At 39.5% G+C, this 26992-nt stretch overlaps 1 protein-coding gene across 1 annotated transcript in view; it reads right to left on the reverse strand.

Moving 5' to 3' along the window:
- Positions 1–26992, reverse strand: part of kcnh5b (potassium voltage-gated channel, subfamily H (eag-related), member 5b) — a 114279-nt gene that overhangs the window by 12523 nt on the left and 74764 nt on the right. Inside the window, exons 9-11 of the mRNA XM_031727504.2 lie at positions 14953–15152; positions 6576–6635; positions 3228–3420 (exon numbers count right to left, since the gene is read on the reverse strand). Coding sequence (XP_031583364.2) covers positions 3228–3420; positions 6576–6635; positions 14953–15152 — 453 coding nt within the window. The remainder of the gene's footprint in view (positions 1–3227; positions 3421–6575; positions 6636–14952; positions 15153–26992) is intronic.

A 26992-nucleotide genomic window follows, 5' to 3' on the forward strand; every position in this document is an offset into this window, starting at 1 on the left:
CACTGCAGTCGGAATTTTGGGAATGGCTGGTTTACAAATAATGCTTGGGAAGGGAAAGTGAAAGACAAAGAAAGAAACATAAAAACTGCAAATTTAAAGACTGTTTACAGAAAATAATTGTGTATATATATTTTTTTTCTGTAGCTTTGTTTACATATATATAGATATATAGATAGATAGAGATACCGATAGATCGATCTATCTGTATATCTAAAAACACCCGTAAGTGAAATCATAACAACTATTTTTGCATGCGCCTGCCTCTATAACCACAATGTGTAGTGTCATAGAGGCAGGCACATGCAGAAATACTTATTGGCTGGAGGGTGATGAAGATTATGATCTTCATTTCAAAGGTGAGAAAAGGAAGGTGAAGACAAGAACAGAAGATTAGAAGTAGTGTAGAGAGAAGGAGGTGAGGTTGAAAGATGAAGGTAGAGGGGGGATAGAGGAAAAGTTAAGAGAACTACTTGTTTAAAGGAGAGAGAAGTGGAGAGAGGAGGAAAGAATAGAAAATTATGGCTCAGCCTGAGCTGAACCTTCATCTCCTCCACCTTTGTGTTGCTGGGAGATTTTTTTTTGCTTTTGGAAGCAGCTCCAGATGCAGCTCTAGTTCTGGGCTTTTTTCTCCTGCTCCTTCACCTTCATCAACTCTTTTACTTTCCTTTGTAACATTTCCTTTGCTTCTTTTTCCTGCCTTTTCAGCCACTTGAGGGCTTTTTTACACTTTCTCTGTAAGTTCAGTGTCTGCTATTTCTGTCTTAATTCCCATTACTTTCATCTTCTCCTCTACCAGTGTTGTCTGGACTTCCAACAATTCCTTCTTTGCATTTTCAGCTTTCTTCTTTGCACACAGTATAAAGAGTTTGTCTTTGTAGAATGCTGTGACTTTGCTGAGTTTGTCTATTGTCACCTTGTTCTCCTTCAGGCTGCATATCTCTTTGTGAATCCTCTTTTAACTGGAAGTTCTCAGCCTGGGTTGCTTCTCAATCAATTCACAGATGATAGTTCGTGGAGCAGCGCTCACCAATCCTGTTGTTCTTGGTTCATTTCAGCCTTTTCACCTGGAAATGCAGCTACATTAGAGAAGTTAAGAGTAGTTGATGTTTTCTTCTTCTCATGTTGCCTGTAGCAGACTGTAGTTTCTATCTTGTTGCACAGCTGCTTATGTAGACACATTTCTCTAGCAGTTGTAGATGTGGTAATGTGTCCGCTTACTGACAAATCAGACAGTAGGAGGAGCTAAAACATTTTAATAGTGTCTCAAGTCTTTGTTTTCCTGAATAAGCATCAGTAATAAATACAGAGTCCTATATGCAACTTTATTGCTTGATTTTTTAAAACCTTGTGGCTGCAAACAAAAGTGTCACCTCGTTCTCATGTTGTTGCATTCACAAAGTTGAGCGTCCATATCGCCTTGTATTGTGACGACAATACCCTGTTGGCTTTTACGGCAGAGGCGTAAAAACGAAAACTCTCTTATGGAAATTTTAACAATTGCCCTTAACAATAGAGATAGAGATAAGTTTTTTATCTTTCTCAGGGTCAGGGTGAGTCAGTCCAGCTGGTAGAAAGATACCCTGAGTGTGTTGAACCTGCTTCGTACCTCAGTTCTACTAAACAGTCTATTTGTTCTAAAGTTTGAAACATGCTCTGCCTACACTGAACAGTACACCAAAAGCTGCTCCTGTTGCCTTGCAAAAGCAGCTGTTGACCAATGGATGCTGTGAAAAGTTTTACTTTTTCTGGTTGTTTCATTGTTTATTAAAGAAGACATGTCCAAGTATCCCAGGCTGCGATGGAAAGGCAAAATAATGCTGGACAGAGGAGCTGGGTCCACCTCAGGAAAGTTCAAGCGATCGGCACTTTATTTCCTGCATTCTGGTGAACGTTTTCCCCAAATGTAATTGAACAGCTCAGAAGTGTTCCAGCAGTATTTCTGCTCATGTTCAGAACTTTCTGTACTTTGCTGTCACACAGATCTGTGTTTTAGAACTCGCGTTCATCTCAACAAGTCTGTCTCAAAACAGGAAGCACAGGAAACATTATCCTAACAATAGGAAAATAACCATCACACCAATGTCACACTCTCACCCTTTACATACTAGCGTCTCCATCACTGAGATCATAACAGCGATTTTTGTGGATGTGCATGTGCTACTTCATCTAAACCTCTGCACATGCACCAGATGATCTTTTGCTGTGCAGCTTTGCACTCATTCTTCATACTAATAATCTTTTGTTCTTGTTGTTCGCTGTTGGTAAACGCTCATTTGGGGCCCGCTGATGATTATGAGAAAGCGCCTTTCACTGGATGCTTTGAGCATCAGTGCTATCTGTGCACACCTCAATAAAAAGCATTTTCCCTTTCTTCTCTCTTTCTTCTCTAACTCATAAATATTATACAGTACAAGGCAGCGGAGAGCAATATGCACAGCAGCAGATAAGAGACACGCTGTTTGTGTTTAACACTTGAAAGTCCAAACTGACGTCAACTTACTGACGTGATTGAACATAACTATTAAAGTGGCTCGTCTCTGAAGGGTGCCCACACATGTACTTTCTCTTGTTTGTAAGTTTAAAAGTCAAGTATAAAAACAGCAGGTCCCATTTTTAAAGAACTACTTGTTTATCTTATGTGTGTGGAGAGGTTTTCATAACCTGTTGTGTTGTGAAATCTGCTCAGATATTAAAGGTCAAAAAGCACAAAAACCATAAAGGTTTTCTTGCTTTTAAAAGAATCTTGAGATCAAACAATTTAACAAATCCACCTGTCACCTGGTTAACCTTCTCACTGGCAGCCCAAAATACACAAAATTATGTTTCTGCATTTTCAGATGTCAAAGTAGTGTTTAATGAAATTTTCTTCCTGACTTCACCTGTTGGGTTCTCATGAACTGTTCTCATGAAATGTGTCCCTTTTCCCTATTCAGTATTTATTGTGCATGTACAGCTTTGAACATGAAAATCTCCTTACCTCAGTCTACATTTTGAGAAAGACTTTTTTGTTGTTGTTGCACAATGATAATTAATTTAAGAATTTCTACTTTCTACAAACATTGCACTATATCCAAATGATGACTATGTGAATATGTTTGTTGCTTAAAGGTCAGAAAAGAAAAGGTGATGCTTTGCAATTTTTTTGACCAAATATTAAAGTTCAATTTTCAAAGCTGTCAGAATCAAACTAAGAAACACAATATTTTATTAATTCAGTGATCACGTACCTAAGATGGCAATGACTTCATCGTCCTGGATGACCTCCAGTGACCCCGACACCACGAAACAGAGGGTGTCAACGCTCTCCCCGGCGTGAAAGATCAGGTCTCCTGGTGCGCAGTGGGTGGTCTGAAACTCCACTGCCAGTGAGCGCAGGCAGCCATCACTAGCTAACCTGAATGCTGGATGTTCATTGAACACCTGAATAAGAGAATCAGATCGGAGAGTTAGACTGGGAAAAAAATGACCAGACAGGATGTGGTGCATTATACTGCTGAAAAAGGCCACAGCCATCAGGGAATAGGGTGTACACAGCCTGCAACAACGCTTAGGTAGGTGGTACGTGTCAATGTAACTTCCACATGGATGGCAGGATCCAAGGTTTCCCAGGGGAACACTGCTCAAAGCATCACACTGCTACCACCGGCTTTTCTTTTTCTTTTCAGCATTAATGACAGTTTTTAGACCAAATTTTAAAGTAAGTTTTTCTTTCAACGGCTTTGGATTGCTGATGCTCGAGGAACACAGACACACTACAGGAGGCTTGGAGGGTTTTCTTTGAAAAAAAAAAAGTTCCCATCTCATAAGTGGACAAGAACACACTAGATTTCGTTGCTTCCTCGTTTTACTATCTGCAGAAGTACACATTTTCTGATATCCTTGAGAAAATGAAACCGCTTCCACCCGGTGAGATAATCCATCAGAGCACCAGGGGAAGATTTTATTTGGTTTGTGCAAGAGTGTTTTTATATCAGTGCTCCTTGTCAATCACCTGAAGCCCTCAAGCAGAAATGTAAGTGTCCATCTAAAATAATCGCTCAGAAGCACATCTCTCAAACTTCAGTGTCGCGTCTTTGTGGTTTCGCTCTTGGAGTCTTGTTTTGCCAGGACAGCAGGCAGCACACCATCAGCAAATTGCAACACAATGTGAGTGTATGAAGTGGTTGAGGTTTAAGGGATACAACACCTGAAATGTATCTAGTGTGGCACCGTTAAAGTGTTCACATCATATTATGAGCTGCTTCATATCAAAACTGAAAGGAAGAAAAAAGGAGAGGTTCAGATTTTGTCCTATCCTGTTTTCTTTTTGTTAATCACTTTGAAAAACATGTGGGGCTTAATTAATACTGTATTCACATCTTGCTCTAACTTTTGTGGGGAAAAAAACAACTTAAGACATGAAATAGTGGTAAAAGTAAACTAAAATCTGCTTTTTTAAAGAAACAAATTCCACTTGTTTTGTGAAATAAAACCAAAGCACAATATCTTCTTCCTTTGAAACTCCTAAATGACATCCAGCTTTAATTTCTTCTTACAATTAAACAGAATGTCTTCTTGTCCTGTTTCACAATCTTTTATCATAGTCAAACATCCCTGAAAAATTAGGTGTATTTGAAATGAATGTAGCGCGTGAGCTTTATGTCAGAAGAGACACTGAAAATCAGCCATACTGCATGACAAGACTAATTTTAGTAACTTCTGACTAATTGTCATTGGAGACGGTTGTCACGCAGCACAATTACCCAACTGAAGGTGTCCTCTGATCACGCCACTTCAGCATTTGACATCTCCTAGAGTTTTGAGAACAATATCATTGCATGTTAAGTGATATCTAAAAGACTCTGAGCACAATTAACCTTCACTCAGTTATGTAACAAAAGCACCTGATGACCGGTATGCTGTATAGTCAAAAAAGCATAACATCATTCACTGCTTTGTATATGACCCACAGATATGTTTGCATAGACAAACCAGCAGCCATGCTTCTATTCAGGCACTAGTGAACTATCCTGGAGATATACAATCATAGGTGGAGACAAACTTTCTTTATCGGAACAAAACAGGTTGGACAACCCAACCTGTTAGATGGGTATGACAGTGCCGTTGATCTCTTAGCCTCTTGATGTCATTATTTGCACATTAGACCCATATTGGCCTCCTTACACTGGCTTTCAGTCCATTTCAGGATTATTATTTGTTTTTAGGAGTGTCAGTAGTTTGACACTCCCTTATTTAACAGAACTTTTGCACTGAGGTCTACAAACCGGCTGATCTTGGATATTCCTAGATCCAAGTTTAAAAGGAGAGGCATTAGAGCCTTCTCATTGGTGCCTCCTAATCTTTGGAGCAGCTTACCTAACCTAAGTCTCTCAGTCATTTTACTTCTAACACTTCTAAAAATCTCTTCTTGCTTGCTTTTAGGTCGAGTTCAATAGAGTGTCTCTTTAATTTGTTTTATTTGATTTTCAGTGTATGTTTATTGTTGGTTTAGTAATCGTTATTTATAATGTATATTTTATTATACTGTATATTTTGTATAAGCTATACAGCACTTTGGTCAGCTGAGGTTGCATAAAATATCCTACACAAATAAACTTTGACTTAAGAACAAGTCCAGCTCCAAATAGCTAAAAGCATCTGTCTACCAATCACACGCATTCATACAAGGAACTTGGGGTTTGTGTCTTGTTCAAAGACATTTGGTATGCAGACTGGAGAAGCCAGGGATTGAACCACCACCCTTGAGATTGGTAGATGACCTGCTCTCCCTCCTTAGCTACAGCCTCACTGTGGAGAATGCATGGAGATTGTTCAGTATGGGTTTGGAGTCCAGTTCAGATCTTTGGAAAATATTTATTACAGCTGAGTATTTATTACATGGGGTTTCTGTCATTACATTCAAAAGATGTTTATGCCCAAAACGCTGACTTATGTAATTTGATTACCTGTAAGTTGTTCATGTAATGTTGTTATATAAGGACAATGTAAGATATTAAATTTATTGGATTCTTGTCAAATGAAATTTACTTGATTGGTATACGTTTAAAGTATGCCGAGCATATTTTCCTTAATGATTAATTCACACAATCTCTTCTATAGTTAGAGTATTGACCTGTTTCCCTATGCCCTTCTCTCTTTCCCCTTACCCCCAACCGGTCGAGGCAGCCAGTCATCCTCTTATCTAACATAAGACATGATAGTTGTCACTAGCAGCTGATTTTTCTAGAATGAGGGAAGACATTATAAAAACAAGTGTATAATTGCTGCAGGTGGATGACTTAAAGCTGTGCCAAAGCCGTGACTCCAAGTTTACGCTAAGCCCCAGCAAGAAAAAGACTCTGTCCTCTCTCAGCAGTGTGCACACGCCTCTCTAATCTCAACTTTGTTGCCAACCATATTGAAAGGTCTGCCAAAGTGTAGCTATTAAAGAGACTCACTCAGACACATACAGTTACATATCATAGCATGAACTTATTTTCCACTACCTTGAGACACACATTATTGCGCCTTCATCAGTGGATTAAGCACTGTAACAGAACTGATGCATGGATATAAATAAAACAATAACTGCATACCTTCCTGTTGAGATGGACACAGATGTCGGCCCGCATGTCCTTGGGACAGATGGATAAGACCTGTAGCACAAGAAACATGAGGGGATGAAGTGGCAGTTTAGACTAACAGCACTTGCCTGTTGTCCAACGGCTTCCTTGGTGACTTTCTCTGGATGCATTCCAGGCATCCAGCTAGTAGGAGAATCCCAAGTAGACCCTGAGATTATATGAACCTCATTGGACTTGGGAATGCCTCTGGATTTCCCAAGTCGGATGAGGTTGTCACCTTCCTCTGTCATATTACATATATCTTGATGGAAGCTGGATTTTCAAGTAATTCAAAGTGTTAAGAAAAGAAGGTTTGAAATTCAAACCTTAAGACAATAGGAAATCCTTGAAGCTTTGTGATGTTTCTACTTGCTTTCTGCCTTCTTATTGTTTTGCAGTGGGACCTGTTGCATTCCTGTATTTTTTCTTGGACCACCTAAGTAACTCTGCATGATTCACGATTTAAAAATACATATCTTTATTTCTCTTGTGTGTGTCTTCACGCAACCACCCCAGTTCATGTTCTGTCTTAGGCAATCTGTAATAGCTCCTGTCTTTTAAGGCCACTCTGCCCAAAAACCTATTTCTGTGCTTGGCCGACTTCTGTGTGCCTTCTAGGGGCAGCAGCAAGTTCTCGTGAGCTGTGGGCAGTAGTGGCATCACCGGGATGTCATAGGTGTGTTGTGCCTGGAGCAGATGACCGTATCAATGAATGTACAAGTATTTCCTCTGAAGTTTTGGCTCACAAAGAATACTACATTTGTTTGCCTCATTATTTGAAAGCACATTTATCTGATTGTTCAGCAATATGAGGATATGAGAGAAAGTGTAAAAAGGTTCCTTTTAAAAAACATCTCATTGATGCCACGTGCCTGAGGAAGGGATTTGGAAGATAAATATTTAAATGCAATGCAATGCATTAAATGCAATGTTTCAGATTATGAGAAACATGAAGTGTCTGTGCAAGGCGAAAGAACAATATACGTGCATTTAGTTTATTTTTAACATTGTTGCTGCAAACAAAAGCTAAATGGTAAATGGGCTTTTACTTATATAGAGCCTTTCTACTCAATTTGAGCACTGAAAGCACTTTCTACTACAAGTCTCATTCACCCAATCACACACAAAATGCTTTTATCTAACATTCACACGGATGCATCTTGTTTCAGTATATTGCCCAAGGATACTTGAGCACAGGGCTGTTGGTGCTAGGGATCAATCCAACAACACTCTAGTTGGCAGACACCCACCGACTACCACCTGACCCACAGCTGCTCCATCAGCCCCATCTTATTTTCATCCTGGGCAGTGTATTTGTAGTGTGATTGACTTGGGTCAGTTGCAGAAAAAGACCAGAGGCTTTCTTGCTCAAGAACACTTCAGCAGAAAGCAGAAGCTGTCAGAGAAGATCAAAAACCTCAACTTCAAACTGAAAGCTTATTTGTTTTGAAACCTGATTTTTCAGAAACTTCCCGTCTGTGTATGAGTGACAGATTTTATATTCCAGTTTGTTTAGTTGCATTCATTACCTCGCTGTGAAAAGAACTGCAGCAAAGGCAGACTGTTAATGGTAACTGTTTAGTGTAACTCATTACACACTTTTTAAAATCTGTCCCAATAAAATTAAGTACTTAGCAAAATCAAAGAAAACAAAATATCATCCTCCATAAATGCTGCCATCTTACATATGAACAAAATTGACGAGGGGGGAAAACTTAAGAGAAAAGAGACATATAAAAGTCTTTTATATTTTGTTTGCTCCTTTTAATGTGGATGATATAGTATCAAGAAGCCTTTGGGAGACACTGGTCTTTTTTGGGTGTGTACTCATATAAACAGCTGACTATGAACCATGTAACAGCTCCCAAAGTGACAAACTTATCTACTAATTGGCCTCAGCTCTGACACTGAGGTATTTATCCAGAGAGCAGGCGCAAAACTAGCCTTATGTCTCTTCAAAAGTGTATAATTATCTGGGACTGAAGGAGAAGAGGCTTGTGACTAAACTGAAAATAACGTTACTGGGAAAGTAAACTAAATGGGCAGAGAAAGAAGGCATGGACAAAACTTGAAAACAGGAAATAAATAATAAGAAGATTACATGAGGCTTATCTTGGATCATGAGTTTATAATGTGCCAGTCTCCAGTTCAACCCAAAAAAAAACAAAAAAACAACAGGCTTTAATATTCTTTCATATTTAATAAGGAACATAAAAATAAACAAAAGACAGCTAATCTGTTTAATATCCTCAAAGTTAAATCGAATCGGGCAATTTCAAATCTCAAAGAGTCAAAAATGGAGGTTCAAACAGTATTCTTGCAAACTGCAATATATATATATATATATATATATATATATATATATATATATATATATATATATATATATATATATATATCAGTGGCTTCTATCTCCTCCTTTGGCCAGCCTATTACCCCAGCAGGTATGGGGGGTATGCATGGAGGGTTTCACCCCAAGTCCAGCACCCTGAGGCTGTACGCTAAGCGGAAGGAAGGGGGCCGAGGACTGGTGAGTGTCAGCACCACAGTCCAGGATGAGACAACGAACATCCAAGAATACATTGGGAAGATGGCCCCAACTGACCGAGTGCTCAGTGAATACCTCAGGCAGCAGAAACCCAAGAAAGAGGAGGAAGGCGAGGAACCATCATGGAAGGACAGGCCCCTGCACGGTATGTACCACCGGCAGATAGAGGAGGTGGCTGATATCCAGAAATCCTACCAGTGGCTGGACAAAGCTGGACTGAAAGACAGCACAGAGGCACTAATCATGGCAGCACAAGAACAAGCTCTGAGTACAAGATCCATAGAGGCTGGGGTCTATCACACCAGGCAAGACCCCAGGTGCAGGCTGTGTAAAGATGCCCCTGAGACAATCCAGCACATAACAGCAGGGTGCAAGATGCTAGCAGGCAAGGCATACATGGAACGCCATAACCAAGTGGCCGGCATAGTGTGTACAGGAACATCTGTGCCGAGTATAACCTGGAAGTCCCGAGGTCAAAATGGGAGATGCCCCAAGGGTGATGGAGAATGACCGAGCTAAGATCCTGTGGGACTTCCAGATACAGACGGACAAAATGGTGGTGGCTAACCAACCGGACATAGTGGTGGTAGACAAACAGGAGAAGACGGCCGTAGTGATCGATGTAGCGGTTCGAATGACAGCAATATCAGGAAGAAGGAACACGAGAAGCTGGAGAAATACCAAGGGCTCAGAGAAGAGCTCGAGAGGATGTGGAGGGTGAAGGTAACGGTGGTCCCAGTGGTAATCGGAGCACTAGGTGCGGTGACTCCCAAGCTAGGCGAGTGGCTCCAGCAGATCCCGGGAACAACATTGGAGATCTCTGTCCAGAAGAGCGCAGTCCTGGGAACAGCTAAGATACTGCGCGGGACCCTCAAGCTCCCAGGCCTCTGGTAGAGGACCCGAGCTTGAAGGATAAACCGCCCGTAGGGGCGTGCTGGGTGTTTTTATATATATATATCTATATATATAGATATATATAGATATAGATATAGATATATAGATATATAGATATATATATAGATATATATATAGTATGTATTTGGCTAATTAACAACCAAGGCTTAATGTCTATTTGGTACAATTTGGAAAAGAAAGCTTTTCATATTAATGTATATCTGGCATTTGGAACATCCATCCATCCATCCATCCATCCATTCGCTTCCGCTTCTCCTTTTCAGGGTCGCGGGGGGCGCTGGAGCCTATCCCAGCTGTCATGGGGCGAAAGGCAGGGTACACCCTGGACAGGTCGCCAGTCTGTCGCAGGGCCAACACACAAGGACAGACAACCATTCACACTCACATTCGCTCGCACATTCACACCTAGTGGCAATTTGGTTTATCCAATTAACCTATCCCCATTTGGAACAGTTCTGTTCTAAATATTATTTAATATGTATTTAATCCTAAATGATGTGGGGGTGATTAGCTAACTCTGATATATGCACAAAGTATACAGGAAGTGTGGTAGTGTGCCTTTGGACCACTTTTCTATGGGTAATTGTCATAATGTGAAGATTTTATGTATGTGTTCCTTATTTCCTCCTAGATGAGAAGACCGATCTTGAGGAAACTTTGTATAAAGAAAATTAAATATCTAAATCACATATAAAAATATTTTGTACAAGCTCTACAATCATATTTGTACATTTGACAGGTCAGCTGAGTATAGAATGGAATGTCAGATTAGAATCTTGTGCCATAATGTAAGCGTGCACATATTTGCATGTTGTCTAGCCCTGTGAAGACCATGCACTCACTGAGGGCAGTCAACTCGATGATAATGACAGTGAGGAAGAGTGGAACCCACAAACAGTTTTGAGGTGCAGTTAGGAGGTCAGGGGTCAGTTCAGGGTAAGTTTATGTAATGTGTGTGGGTAAGCACCAACATCTGTGTTGGTGTATGTGTGTTAGGAACATAGATAGGACTACGAAGGGGCTCGTGAGGTACACACACACACACACACACACACACATACACACAGGTATAAAAACACTGCTTGTATAAATATGAATATATGCAGGATTCATACACCTTTTTTTCAGGGCCAAATTCAAATTCAAATTCATTTTCAATCTTTTCCAGCACATTACCGAAAACAGTATGCATGTTTCACTTCACATCACCTCAGTAGGACCATGTGAAAATTACAACTCAAATCATTTGAGGTTGACTGAAACACTTTTGTTCCCTTTTTGTGCACCACACAAAATACTGCAAAACAAAAAGGCTGCCTTATATGTATATAGTGTCGAAACTCAAAACGCACATCTCACTTAAAATTTAAGACATGTAAATGTGAACAAATCCACTTGTTAGAGATATCAGTCTCCTGTTGAAAAAAAACAACCCCACAAAACACAAAAACTTCACCAAACACCACAAAATAATACACAGCAAGGCCAGATTAATAAGTCTTCTTATCAGATATTGATGCTTCATTCCTCTGTGACACAAAAAATGGGAGACAGATGTTTGTTTGTTTGTTTTTTAAAGTTCATTCATTCAAAACTAACTGTAAGATGTTTAACTACATTGCTGCTGTGTTATTGTTGAAGTCCTAAATTATCACCTTTAAAGTGTTTGTGCTAATAACACTTTAAAGGTGACCCCATTTTAGACCCCATTCCTACAAAACTGCTCAAAGAAGTCCTGCCATTAATTAATTCTTCGATCTTAAGTATGATCAACCTATCTCTAATAATCGGCTATGTACCACAGGCCTTCAAGGTGGCTGTAGTTAAACCTTTACTCAAAAAGCCATCTCTAGACCCAGCTGTCTTAGCTAATTATAGGCCAATCTCCAACCTTCCTTTCATATCAAAAATCCTTGAAAGAGTAGTTGTCAAACAGCTAACAGATCATCTGCAGAGGAATGGCTTATTTGAAGAGTTTCAGTCAGGTTTCAGAGCTCAGCACAGCACAGAAACAGCTTTAGTGAAGGTTACAAATGATCTTCTTATGGCCTCTGACAGTGGACTCATCTCTGTGCTTGACCTGCTAGACCTTAGTGCAGCGTTCGATACTGTTGACGATAATATCCTATTAGAGCGATCAGAGCATGCTGTAGGTATTACAGGTACTGCACTGCAGTGGTTTGTATCATATCTATCTAATAGACTCCAATTTGTACATGTAAATGGAGAGTCCTCTTCACCCACTAAGGTCAATTATGGTGTTCCACAGGATTCGGTGCTAGGACCAATTCTATTTACATTATACATGCTTCCCTTAGGCAGCATCATTAGAAGACATAGCATAAATTTTCACTGCTATGCAGATGACACGCAGCTCTATCTATCCATGAAGCCAGGTAACACACACCAATTAGTTAAACTGCAGGAATGTCTTAAAGACATAAAGACCTGGATGGCTGCTAACTTTCTGCTTCTTAATTCAGATAAAACTGAGGTTATTGTACTCGGCCCTGAAAATCTTAGAAATATGGTATCTAACCAGATTCTTACTCTGGATGGCATTACCTTGGCCTCCAGTAATACTGTGAGGAACCTTGGAGTCATTTTTGACCAGGACATGTCCTTCAATGCACATATTAAACAAATATGTAAGACTGCTTTCTTCCATTTGCGCAACATCTCTAAAATTAGAAATATCCTGTCTCAGAGTGACGCTGAAAAACTAGTTCATGCATTTATTACTTCCAGGCTGGACTACTGTAATTCATTATTATCAGGATGTCCTAAAAACTCACTGAAAAGCCTTCAGTTAATCCAAAATGCTGCAGCAAGAGTCCTGACAGGGACTAGAAAGAGAGAGCAGATTTCTCCTGTTTTGGCTTCCCTTCATTGGCTCCCTGTTAAATCCAGAATTGAATTCAAAATCCTGCTCCTCACGTACAAGTCTTAAATAATCAGGCCCCATCTCATCTGAATGACCTTGTAGTACCATATCACCCTATTAGAGCATGTCGCCCACACACTGCAGGCCTATTTGTTGTTCCTAGAGTATTTAAAAGTAGAATGGGAGGCAGAGCCTTCAGTTTTCAGGCCCCTCTTCTGTGGAACCAGCTTCCAGTTTGGATTCGGGAGACAGACACTATCTCTACTTTTAAGATTAGGCTTAAAACTTTCCTTTTTGCTAAAGCATATAGTTAGGGCTGGACCAGGTGACCCTGAATCCTCCCTTAGTTATGCTGCAATAGACGTAGGCTGCCGGGGACTCCCATGATGCATTGAGTTTTTCCTTTCCAGTCACCTTTCTCACTCACTATGTGTTAATAGACCTCTCTGCATTGAATCATATGTGTTATTAACCTCTGTCTCTCTTCCACAGCATGTCTTTATCCTGTTTTCCTTCTCTCACCCCAACCGGTCGCAGCAGATGGCCCCGCCCCTCCCTGAGCCTGGTTCTGCTGGAGGTTTCTTCCTGTTAAAAGGGAGTTTTTCCTTCCCACTGTTGCCAAAGTGCTTGCTCACAGGGGCGTCATATGATTGTTGGGTTTTTCTCTGTATCTATGAAGCGCCTTGAGGCAACTTTTGTTGTGATTTGGCGCTATATAAATAAAATTGAATTTAATTGAATTGAATAATAACATCATGTACAGTAAGACAGGCATGGAGAACAGCACTTAAATAAGCAGGCAGCCTTAAAGTATGAAATATTCATTTGTCTACTGTCTCAGTGGCTGATAGTGTCCCACAGGCCTCAATGTAAGCTTGAAGCCATTATAATGTTTAAGTTGTTTAACGATAAACAGATTTTGAATGAAAGCCACGGAACTTCGGTAGCACAAAAAAGTGTCTATTCTTTGTGCTCATATGGATCAGTCATATTACCATTATTTCCCACTAAAGTGTTGCCAAAGGCACCAGGTTAATGCTTGAAAAAGCTGCACCAATACACAAAAATATAATCAATATTCTATTTACTTGTTGACAACGCCGCTTTTAGCCTTCAATCAGAAAGCCTTAATTTGGCTAGTTAAGCATCGGGCTAACGGTTAAAGCTTTCACCTGAGGGAAGTAACTCACATTACTGCTACTGCTACGTAATCTCAGTTAGGTTCACAGCATATTCCATAAATTACCATGCAATAACTAACTGTTATAATAGCGCTGCCGTATTGCATCACACTGAGTGCATTTCAATCATTTATCCCGCGAGTTTGCTAGCTAGCAAAATAATAATAACAATTTTTAAAATGTGCATGTGTAACGTACACACTCTCGAAATAAAATAAATGAATAGAACTTAAATTTAATGTTTATAATCTTTACCAAAGTGCAGATGTCTGAAAAAATGAGACAATAGCCTTTAATATGTGAATTCAAGAATGTTGTTGTTGTTAAAAGTTTCCTGACACTCTATGTTTGTGTAAATTAGGTTTTAACTCATTTATATTCACTTTCATTAAGGCACATAATACTCAAATGAACACTTAATGTGTATTTTGAGACGTTTTCTTCCTGCTCTGAAAAAAATGTTATGTAGATTTTTATTGATTTGTGATTTACTTTGAGACTCTTTGAGAACAGTGATACAGCAGCTAATTTTGTGACACATATGGGTAAATGCTCTTAAATGTATTGTTTTTGAATGTTATAAGCATCTATGTCTATTAAATATAGAACAATGACTCTCAAGCTTTTGCTTCCTGACACATCACTTGATGCTTTGTAATCTGCATGAATGGCAAAAAGCGACACGGTGTCTGGCTTTTTCAATTCCAGCCCGAATGATTACTGTAGCACAAAATCACATCACTGAGATACCCAAATCTCCATAAACAGATGGCACATCAGTAATACATTAGCTTTACCCGACATGTTGCATCTCAGTCTCACCTTTTCCGTGTCGATGCCTTTGGTCATGGACCAGGTGGAGACGATGTAGTCCATCACTCTCTCACTTAGACCCTTGGGAACTTGGTAGAGTTTCAGGAAATCCCTGACATTGTTGAGCATCTCATGGTAGCGATTGGTGTTGGCATACATCTGCTGGAAAATGGTGGTCACATTTCCAAAGATGGTGGCATAAAGCAGAGCTAGAAAGAAAGTAGGAGAAGAAATATGAAATGTATAAAGCGCTCATTTCAAAAGCATTTAATGAAAACCATTATTTTGACTTGAACTTAACATCTGCTCTGTAACACACCGAGCCAAAAATCTAATGTTTTAAAAAGAAATGGAGCCTGCTTTGTTTTAATTTCTAACCATAAATGTACACCTTGCAAGAAACCAATAAAGAAACCAACACGGTGAAAGCACTACATAAATACTAATTTGGTTTATGTGCCCAATGAGTTACAACGATCCACGACATTTAAAGCAACAGGTCCTGCTAGATAGAAGAGTCTTGGCTTGGCAGACCTTCCAAACAAACCGTACTTGTACAGTCATGAACATTAGCACGTATTACCCTAACTGAGGCATGGAGAGTTTGAGATGAAGATCCCAAGTCTTTTGCAATTTCTGTGAGCATGGCACAATCTAACCTTCAGTGAATTTGCTGGAAAGATTGAGGCATTGGGTTAATGCCAATACTCCTGAATACTCCAGACTAGCAAAGCACCAAACCTCTGCTCTTATAGAGGTGATCACAATTGCTGATGGTCATTTAATCAAGTGCATTTGATTAGCAGAACATGGCTTCTACTTACCCTCTGAATTCCTATGGAAGAAGTGAGGGTAAATAGGGTTACACTGCATAGAGTCCCAGGAAAACTTTCTATACTATAGGTGCAGCTTTTGGTAACAAAACCCTTCTGCCAAGGGTCCGATGTGATTGACAAATGGAACAACAGTGGAAACAGGAAAAGAGTCCTGTTGTCTAAGATGAAAAAGGCAACGATGGCTTAGAGTGGTTGAAACCCAAAGAGGTTTGTGTTTGGCTTTCGGTGGTTATAGGTATTGTAGTGAATAACAGCTTAAGAATTTAGATGTCTGGACAGTGTTTAGCTAGAAATGGCAACAGTGTAGAAGCTTCAAGGTGAAGGGACACTAAGTCCTATGATAAGGTGGATCATCCGGACCGTGTGAGATAGAAACAGTATCCAGTCTCAGCCAGAATTAATCTCACGGTCATTAAACAACAAGTTATCAGGGAAGAGATGTGAGGAAGGGGAACCCTCTGCCTTCTAGGTGCAGGTCCCCAGGATTGGACGTGACAGAGCACTGAGAAGCTGGGACTAGCCAAAGCACCAAAGAAGGGAGAGTTAAATTTAAACTATAACTTCTCCCCATCTGTTTTAAGCAATCTGATAGATGCACATTTTCCATATAAAACTCTGTGTAATGCTAAGATAGGTACTCTCATGGCTGCAGTTACTGTTTACAGACTGCAGCTTCCTGAAAATCTTTGATCATCCAATGCCTCAATGAATACACCAAAAGATGAACGATGTAGATAAACGAACGCGTTCATAGTGTCAGCACCCCAAATATCTTTAGGTAAGATACTAACCCCACGTTGCTCTCTGATACATTGATCGGAGTGTGAATGTTAGATAGAATGCACTTAAGCACAGGAAAAAGTTCTTGGGTGGGTAGATGAATGAAGGTGGCGTGTTGTATAAAGCACTTTAAATGCTATGGTAGAGCAGAAAAGTGCTACATAAGAACCAGTCCAGTTACCAAATATCTTCAGATGAGTATACACTTGTAGGAGAGAGCTGCATGACTTGAAAGACTTGAAAAACAACATTAACTTGGTATTATTTGAAGCAGATGGGTAATTACCAAAAACTGACTTTTTATTAACCAAATACAAACAGATGTTTGTGACAGTGGCTTAGAGGGGTGCGGGTTGGAGTAATCATCTAAACTCTCTTACAAGAAGTGAGACAAACTTGGATAGAGATCAGTGTTAGATGTATATTATATAATGTCTCCTGGTGATCAAGAGTGTTTCCCACCTTTGAAATTTAAAGCCATCATGCGTCACTGCTCAGCCTCCTCACTATCCTGCTTGTACTTTACTGTTTCCATAGAGACCTCACTCAAAATAGTTCTTATTTTTTATTTTTTGCCTCCTCCCAGACAATACAAATGACAAAGGAAAGAGAAAAGAAACAATAATTTGGAAGACTTCTGAAAACTTTTGTGGTTTGCAGGAGGTGGAGGGAATCTGACGACATGATGTGTGAGAAAGCAACGCTGGGGCAGAATGAATGAACAGTACAAAGGGGTAGTTTGTAAAGAAGGCAAAGGCAGAAGAAAGAGGCAAATGTTTGATTTTCTTGCAGTAACTGTGCATTCAAGATAAACGCTCTATATGTATGCTGTATGAGGAAGTGTAAAAATAGTAGATTAAAAAAAACAAAGAAAGTGAACCAGAAACATGACAAAAACAAAGTGTGTACTTGTGCATGTGAGTGTGAATGTGGGCAGTTTATCTCACAGAAGCAAGTCTACAGAGACACAAAAAGAAAAGAGTGTGTCTGAAAGAGAGACAAAACAAAGAATAAAAGCAGGACAGTCACACACATAAAGGTGTTGCATGTCAGTGGTGAGATAAGTCCTTCAAAGTCTGCTGCCTCCCAGCTTACAAAACCTTTCCAGGACCCTGTCAGCAATTCAGGAAGAATTCCAACAGCACATCTGGCCTGGAACTTAAGGTTCAGACTCACAGCTCTCCGCCCACCAAACCCAAGACTTCTAATTGGCCGACTTGATAGCCCATAGGGAGGTAAGTGTCACCTCAGAACACAGAAAGGCAATGGTTTGAAGGTTAATTCAACCTTGGGATATCAATTTCTCGCCAATTTTATTTTGTCCAAAGTAGTGACATGTGGATGTGTGGATGGGTATGAAGAGAAGCTGCAGAAGAAATCCGTGTCACCACAGTAAGTAACCACAGTACAAAAACTATTAGGGATGAAAAGCTAATTAGTAGCATTTATCAGGTGTAAATGAGGTCTGGCTATCAGCACTTTGGAATACTGGTTGTCAAGGAAGCTTGAGACAAATAACAGAGCTCAAATTAAAACAGACCACCAAAGAATTGAGCCTCCAAAGGTACAAAAGCAAGATATTCAGGAGTCTTTAAGATAAGCACTAGAGCTTATAGTGTTAACAAAACAGTTTAAATATGTTGAGTTTACAGTTTCGCTACTTTCTCCTTTGCATTTCTATAACAGTCAAAGTCTGTTTTGACTTAAGCACCTTACCATAACTTATATAACCTGCCATGACCTGAGTTTGGCCTGTGGAAATCAACCTTGTGAACCTCACCACAATTCAGTCAGTCAAAAAAATTCAAGAACTGGAATCATGCTGTGAAATAATATTTGCACTTGGCTGACTCCATCTATTTCACCAAAATTTCCTTGCAGCAACTCAAAATAGCACTAATTAGTTTGCATACCTGAGAACTTTGGGGTATGCTCCAAATGAGATGATAAATGGTATCCTGAAGGATCTCTACCAGATCTGAACCAGAGCATCACTGAGCTCCTGCACAGTCTGAGATACAACCTGGTGACATTTAATGGACCAAAACATGTCCCAGAGGTGTTCCAGGACATGATGAAATCCTTGGACCCAAGGTCTCATCTATATAACTAACGGCAGTCAGAGTGCTATTGCGCAGCCTGTTGAAGTCTGTGTTTCCCTCCATGGCTACGTCTCTCCAGACCATCACTGACCCACCACCAAACCGCTCATGCTGAATGATGTTTATCCACAGCATAGCATTCTCCACGGCTTCTCCAGACCATTTCCCATCTGCCACATGTGCTCAGGGTGAACCTGCTCTCATCTGTGAAAAGCACAGATGGTGGACAAGGAGTGGACCTGCCAATTCTGGTATTCTACAGCAAATGCCAATCGGGCTCCACAGTGCTGCACAGTAAACACATGGTTCCACTAAAGGACGTCAGGCCACCCTCATGAAGTCTGTTTCTGTTGTTCTGAGACATTTCTACAGTAGCCTGCTGAAGCAAATTTTTTAGAGCAGTGGCAATGCTCATGCTGTTCCACAAAGGAGCAGGTACCATCCCTGCTGGTGAGTTAAGGGCCTCCTGCAGCAGTTGGCCGCCCTGCCTGAGCCTGGTTTTGCTGAAGGTTTCTTCCTGTTAAAAGGGAGTTTTTCCTTCCCACTGTCACCAAAGTGCTTGCTCATTGGGGGTTATATGATTGTTGGGTTTTTGTCTGTATGTATCATCGTAGGGTCTACCTTAAAATATAAAACACCCTGAGGCAACTATTGTTGTGATTTGGCGCTGTATAAATAAAATTGAACTGAATTGAATCCTGGATCCTAGGTATCTCCTAATGCTATCAGTAGTGACACTGACCCTAGCCAAATGTAACACTGGTGAAAAAACAGGAGTGTAAAAATGTCAGTGGCCTCGACCTGTAAAACCATTCCTGTTTTGAGGTTTGTCTCATTGTTGCTCCTCTGGTGCACTTATTGTTTATTTCATTAACAGACAGCAGCTGATACTGATTAACAACCCCTTCCTCTACTTATCTGATTAAAGTGTATGTTCAATTCTTTTGCACAGTATATATATTCTGGAGATAATATATTCATACAGAAGTATCTGATCTCAGTAGGAGAATAAATAAATAAATACATAAATAATCAACAAACCCCTAGAATCACAGAAACCTGTTACTGATGGATTGCTGATTATACATCGTTCTGTATCAGCTTCCAAAAACACTTTTCTGGTCTCACGTGAATTTAGACAGTTAATCCATGTAGTCAGGCTACGGTTGAAGCTGTCATCTCAATACTGCATATAAAATCTGACCTGTCCCTTATGGCTCTATTTATTTAAATCTGTCTGTGTTTTCCCATCTGGTGGATGCAGAAACAGGAGTGGGGAGTTTTGGGGGTGAAGCAAAGTAGTAGATTTCCTAATGTTAAATAAATGCTGAAGCACCCCAGGGAAGAAAAGACAAGATGCTGTCAAAAGTGAGGCTCTGATCAGCTGGTAGGAATCTTTTCAGGAAGGTGGTTTCTAAAACCACCGTGACACAAAGAAGAAAACTGGATTTAAACAATCCCCTGCACTGATGTCATATTAGCAGCAGTATTTTATAATAGCATACTCTGAACCCCATCAAACAGTGTGGACAGATCTGTGACATCTGTCAGTTTAGCTTGTCTTGCTAAATTTGCTCAAATGGCTGTTGCCTTTAGTAAAAGTATATTACTTCCTCTTTTGTTTTGTACTGAATAGCCTCTAATCCTTACCTGTTGCTTTTGTGAAACAAAGGATATCAACATCACCTCTCCCTTCATAAGATTTTTTTTAAAAAGGAACGATCCACCTCCACTCACCACACTTGTCTTTTGTATTTACTTTTTTAATCATTAAGGTGAATCATTCAAATGAGACAACGTTGGATGTGTTGATATTTCCATATGAGGATTAAAATTACAAATGTACAAAGAAACATCATAAAGCAGATGATGGAGTCAAAAAGCTCCCCATTCACATTATGTTTTTTTCACAATAATGAAAAAGGTGTTTTTAAATGAGGAAAGTATCAGCAATCCAACCTCTGTGTTGTGATATTTTCCATTTCTATTTTTTAAGTAATCTGCCAGAGGAGTTCAGGATGATTTGTCAGACTGAATGAGTGTGAGGGACAAAAATCTGTCAGTCTGTGTTAACGCCTACAGCCCAGACACACAGAAAATACCCTGTGATGAGGTGGCCTGCACACAAACAGAAATACCCACACACATGCAGACATATACTGTAGAAGCATAAAAGACAGACACACACACACACAAAATCAAAGTGTATGATTATTTTTAAGTTTATCTTCATAAATAAACAGTGAAGTCTAAGTTAAACTTAAACATGTTTGAGGGGAAGATATTACTTTCTATATTAAATTACTATTACATTATTCCTGTATATTTACTTTAAAAACCTAGTCAAGCAAGAGTCAAAACCTGATGTACTCCTAGTGTCGGTTCCTGGGTGGGATAAACATGGAAGTACAATCTGGCCAAATCAAACATATAGATCATAAAAAATTAGATTTCCGTATTGGATCGATAGGCGTCCAGGTTAAAAACAGCAACTTGGTGAAGCTGGCCAACAGGGTGCTGATGGAAACTGTGCTACTGTTGGTCAAAAACAATGGAAGAAGAAAGGGGGAAATAGTGAGAGAGAAGGAAAGACAGGAGTTTCCAGGTGAGCGTAGGGACTTGGTGATTGGAGCAAACTTTAGTGGGTATGTAGGTTAAGGGAACAATGATGAGGAGGAGTTTATGGGTAGGCATGTTGCTAAGAAAAGAAATGCAGGAGGTAAGAGAGAAGTGTACACAAGTGGACTGTATCTTATGCCGAAGGTGCAATCTTAAAGAAATAGGAGACTGAAAGGTGGTGAAAGGTGGAAGCTGATCATGTCAAGTATTGGGTCAATATCTGGAGTGACCAGGATGGGCAAAATTAGAAATGAGTATGAGTAGAGAGACAACTCTCACGTTGAGCAATTTGGATCCAAACTTAGAAGGTTGAGACAGTTTGGACATGTGCAGAAGAGGAATTATACATATATTGGACAAAGGATGTTGAAGATAAGCTGCCAGGAAGGAGGAAAAGAGAAAGACCACAGAGAAGATTCATGGATGTAGCGAAGGAGGACATGCAGAGAGTTATTGTGACACAAGAATGCTGGGGATAGGGTTAGACAGAGGCAAATCATTTGCTATGGCAACCCCTAAAGGAAGCAGCCAAAATAAGAAGACAGAAGGCCTTTAGAAAAATAAGTTTGTTATTGAAATGACCATCAATATTTTTTTCACAGTATTTTATTCAAATTAAATTCAGATTTTCATTTTTTCAAAGTGTAAATATAAATTAACAAGCACATACAACAGAACTTTCAGTCAAAGTAATCAAATAATTTTTGCTGTCTTAAAGATGAAAGCTGAGAAGACTGCTGCTTCTTTTGTATGTGCATTTTCAGTTAGGATGTAGTCCATGCAATGGTAGCCAAACAGTCAGTCAATTAAGATGCAATCACAGTAATCTATTTTTGCATGCTTTAATATATGAAGAATTAATTCTACCACTTTTACAGTTATAAAAGCTTTTACAGTGAAAAGCTGATACTACCCATAAATTCCAGTATTGAAAATATTGACACACACACAGACCTGACAACCTATGACAACCTACCCAAAAAGGCAAAGTAGAAATGAGCTCCCATCTGCCAGAGTCCTTTAATTTTAAATGATTTGTGGTCATTTTCACAAAGAAAATGAGATAAATTGCCTTTTTAGTTTCAGACATATCTGTAATCAATTTTGACAATGCTGCAGCATCGCTATTGCTTCACAGACCCATGGGGAAAAATGAATAGCAAGTTTTTACTACAAGCTAACAGCTTGTTATTTTGGATTTTATTGAATCATGAGTTTGAATCTTTGTTGATGTCGAACAGAGCTCTCACTGGAATTAATTATGATGAGTAATATTAGACAACCCTGCAGCTGGAATTCATATGTCAAATAAATAATTACATGATGGCAGGGGAAAAAATCTAGAAGAATGCATACTGGCTAGCTGCCATGTTTATTTAAGTAACAGCAAAAATACACAGGAAAAAAAACATGCTTTAGTTTACTGACTGATCACAGAAAATCTCTACACTGATGTGTTGACATGCATGTGTTGTCAGATGATGGATTTAACAGTAGCTTAGCTGTTGGATTCAGGTTGAAAATATATACCGAAAGAAAATTCAGTGGGGACGATGGTTCAAGAGTAACACCACTGCATAAATATGTTTTAACGAGCACTAACGGTGCATCTAGATCTTTCTGGGTAAGTAAAATATTCTGGTTGATTGTCTCCAAATAAATCCTGACAAGATTGTATTGTTTACTTCTCATTAGGTCAATCTAATAGACTATTTACTGCTGTGCAAACATTTTAATGGGTTTTGTAGTGAGTGAGTCGGGCGGCTGGTGGGAGGGTTGATGTGTGACAAATGTCTGTCTCCACCTTAGACCTAAACCCCCAAAGTGATTACACTCCAGAAATCCAGGAGAAAAACAGAAAAACATGTCTTGTTTCAGAGAAAATCTAACCTCCTGAACATAAGGGCAAATTCAAAGAAAATAAAGACTTACATCCTGTTAGAAATAACATCTTCATTAGAAATAACTTGGAATTCGTCTTTTTTAGTTATGGAGCTAAAGTAAGCAGTACTGGAGCACTTAGCTATTCTACTCAGGTAATAAAAATGACCTCCTTACACCTCTAATTAACCTGTTTGCAGGTTATGTCTTGCTGTTTAAGCTTATTAAGGCCCATTATGCTTATTCTTAACTGTATATCTTTAACTGTGGTCACTACTAGTGTAGCTTTCCATTACTCATCCAACTAATACTTATTTATCTTATATAGTATTGGGTCCTGGTGCAGCACCTCTTCCTGTAATGCTACAGTCACACAGGGACAGTAGTTGGAGACCACAACACGACCAAAATTACAGTGACCATGTGTGCAATGAACTTGTAATCTTGTTGCCTTTAAGTGGTTTCTTTGAAAGACCCAGATCATGACTGCAAACACTCACACTCAGCTGCAACCTTCAAAGTAACTTCAGTGTGTGAAGATCGCAATAAGAGGGAGCAAACTGATCAGTCTATTGGTTTGAAATTAAATGTGCTCAAGGTAGCAATTACATGCAGCTTGTTTGTGATAATGTGGCAGTTATGGCAGTGAAAAAAGTAACACAGATGCTGGATAAATGTTGCTGTGTAATAAATGTTTTTTGGGTTTTTTTACTGAAGATCACAGTTTAAGTTTCCTGAAACTGAAATTCTAAATTACATCTTACTCTGCAAAAGATATCCTGGTGAAAACCTGATAATGACACATATGAAGCTCAGAGATGAATCACCACATTTAGTTTTTTAATCACACCCATAAATCATGATTAAATGAATAACCTGGGGTCAGCCGAATGCTCAGCAGGGTAACTTTACTGAGCGATGGTGCGGTGCTCGTTACATATCAAAACGTACAGTCGCTATCAGGAAAAAAAGAAATCCCAAGTCCTCAGACTTGTACATGTTTTAGTAGTATAGCACTTTTTTTATATTTATATTTCCCCAACACTTTCATTGAACCTAGCTTGTTAAAAATTCCTCTCCTGAGGGTTTAAACTAAGATGTTCCCAGTGTCTTTTTTTTTGGATTGCTTCATAGGTTTGTGTAGTAACTGCTAGGAAACTATAATACTAAGTGATGTATAATGTAAAACATTTTTAGGAACAGCAGCAAAAATACAATTGCGTGTACTTCCTTTAAAAGAGCATACACCGATCAACACTGTGGAAATCCCTCTGAACAAGAACATATTCTCAATACAAACAATGTGCATCAGTGAACTCTTGCCTTGTTTTTACTGTTACTGCGCTAATGTTTTTCATCTGGTGTTGTGAAGCTGAGAAGAGTGTTGTGGTTTCGCTAATGGGACCAAATTAAAACACAGCACAAACAAGCGAACTCTGAGGTTTCACTGCTGAAGGTAACAAGGCCATCAGGGGCTGAGCGGTGCTCCCTGTGGACCAGGGCAGGAGTAATGAAGTCATGAAGGAGTACTCACATCGAACCACAAGCGCCTGGTAAACAATGAAATGGTTTTTATCAGGAGGGACAAGTGAGGCTGTGGAGAGCTTAAAATCAAAGTCGACTGTAGGATAACGTCAGGAAAGCAATGCTGTCATATGACGCGGGGGAAGTGAAATGAGGGGCAGGTGTTTAAAGCAGATGATTGTCCATGTTGTGTTTAGGTTCTGTTTGAACATGATTAGGTAGGTTCAATGTAGGACATCAAGTAAGGACTGACTGCATTTTTTGTTTTGCAAATTATGACTAAAGTACAGGCTTTAAAAAAAAAAAAACCAGGATGCTGGAGCAGGTTAACAAAAGGTGATTAGTCTGTCACAGGGTTTAACAAAACTTGTTTATAAACACTCTACAGGTTTGAAACCATTATTATTAATTTAGAATAGTTTTAGAGTCGTAATTTTATATGATCTCTTACATAATATATCTGCACAGACGTGTTTATTGATGCATTCGAATGCCTTATACATGCCTACTGGTTTGATATTTGCTCTTATTGTGTTGTAAAGCCTTCTTAACACCTGAATGGACTGAACAGACCCCCTTATCTTTTCCACAGGTGTGATTTCCTTTTTTTTCTTTGAATTTTTGATTGTTCTTTTCATTTGTTTTTCTCTTAAAATTTTGAATGTACTTGCAACATGAATTTCATGTTTACCGCATTACATGAAAGAGGCTATGGATCGGCAGCTTTGAATTAATAGAGCATGTGGGCTGGGAGTATATGAAAAGCGAATTTGTCACTGTCTCACTGAGATCTTTAAGTTTTCAGTGGCGACTTCCAATCTCTCACTGTTAGGGCATGACGAAAAATCTCAAAGTTCAGTGCACCTGTCTTGTATAAACTGTTCACTACTGTCAAGACTTGATACTTTTTGATTAGTCCTTGACGGTTCATTAGGAGACCCCAGACTGGCCTCTACGGAGTGCTGGCATCAGATGACACCTCCAGCAGACATTGATTGACCTCCCAGCTCCTGGTTTCGTCTCACTTTGGCAGTCAGTTTTTGCAGCTCAGGGAGGTTCCGAGGTCACACTCACTGCAGTTAGTGGACTTTGTCAGGGGACCTCACATCTGAGGGCAATACACACACTCTCTGTTCTGCAAAGAGGCTTTTTTAGTGCTGTGACTGGGATCAGCAGGTGAGACAAGTACAGAGCAACTGTGATAGCTCACGTGCTCTGGGACTCATGGTAATCACAGCTTGGCCCCCGTTTTCCCCACTGTCAGCAATTATATTTGAGAAGGACTCATCTATCATGGCTGGCACCTGCTTGATTCAATTATCTCCCCACTATCCATATGACTGCAGGCTTCACACTTATGGCTCTGGCATAAATTAGAAGAGCAGAAATTAAAAAATTATAATAAAAATAGGACTGATTGCTGCCTTTAGAGGCTTTTCACTGCGGAAATGATCTAGAGATTGAGTTCTTAAATGAATGAGCGGGAAAGAGCCATGAGGACGATTACAACTGGTGATAATTATGGAAATGGGGAGTGAATCACCACGAAACCAAACCCCTGGATGATTTGCACAGCACACATAAAGAATATGAAACCTATATTAATTATTTATGGCCAAGCTCTGGTGTAATATTGTGAAATTCATTGCTGGTAACATTTTAAGCATTTTTCCCCCTAACGCCTTGCTACCAAAATCCTGGAACTCGGCACACTTTCAAACCTGTGCCGATGAATGTGCTTCAATATTTAAGTTTTCCCTCAGGCTACCTCTCACACACACTTCCATGTAAGGGCACTCACACAAACAAGCAGTGTCACTCATATACAGAAATCTAACAAAAGACGTGAATGGTTATTCCCATTTATCCAAACCCTGGAATGTTACTGGAGACATTGTGACATTTCTTATCTGGTGTCATGTTCTAGCACAAGTATGACTCATATTATCATCATATGCCATTGAAAGCCCTCATATTTTCCATGAAGCCAGTGGGCTGGCTAATCACATGTTAAATCACTCAAATCCCTGAAAAAATTATCTTTTTCTGCACTGCTGTTTTGGAATTACTTGTGTGAAGATGCCTTATTGTCAGTTCTGTCTGCCAGCAAAAACCTAAAAAATATCTGAAAGCTGATGTTTGGGATGCATTAATAATAGGCTAAGTTTTTATGAACATCCAAACCAGAAAACTGAAACTTTCAGGATACAAAATGTGGAAGAAGGAGACCACTCCATTAGCTAGACAGATGGAAATGATGGGCTCGTGTGAACTCCTAGATGTGAAGCCAGCACACTGTCACTGATA

The sequence above is a fragment of the Oreochromis aureus genome, linkage group 19, assembly GCF_013358895.1.
Source record: "Oreochromis aureus strain Israel breed Guangdong linkage group 19, ZZ_aureus, whole genome shotgun sequence".
Lineage (NCBI taxonomy): Eukaryota > Metazoa > Chordata > Actinopteri > Cichliformes > Cichlidae > Oreochromis > Oreochromis aureus.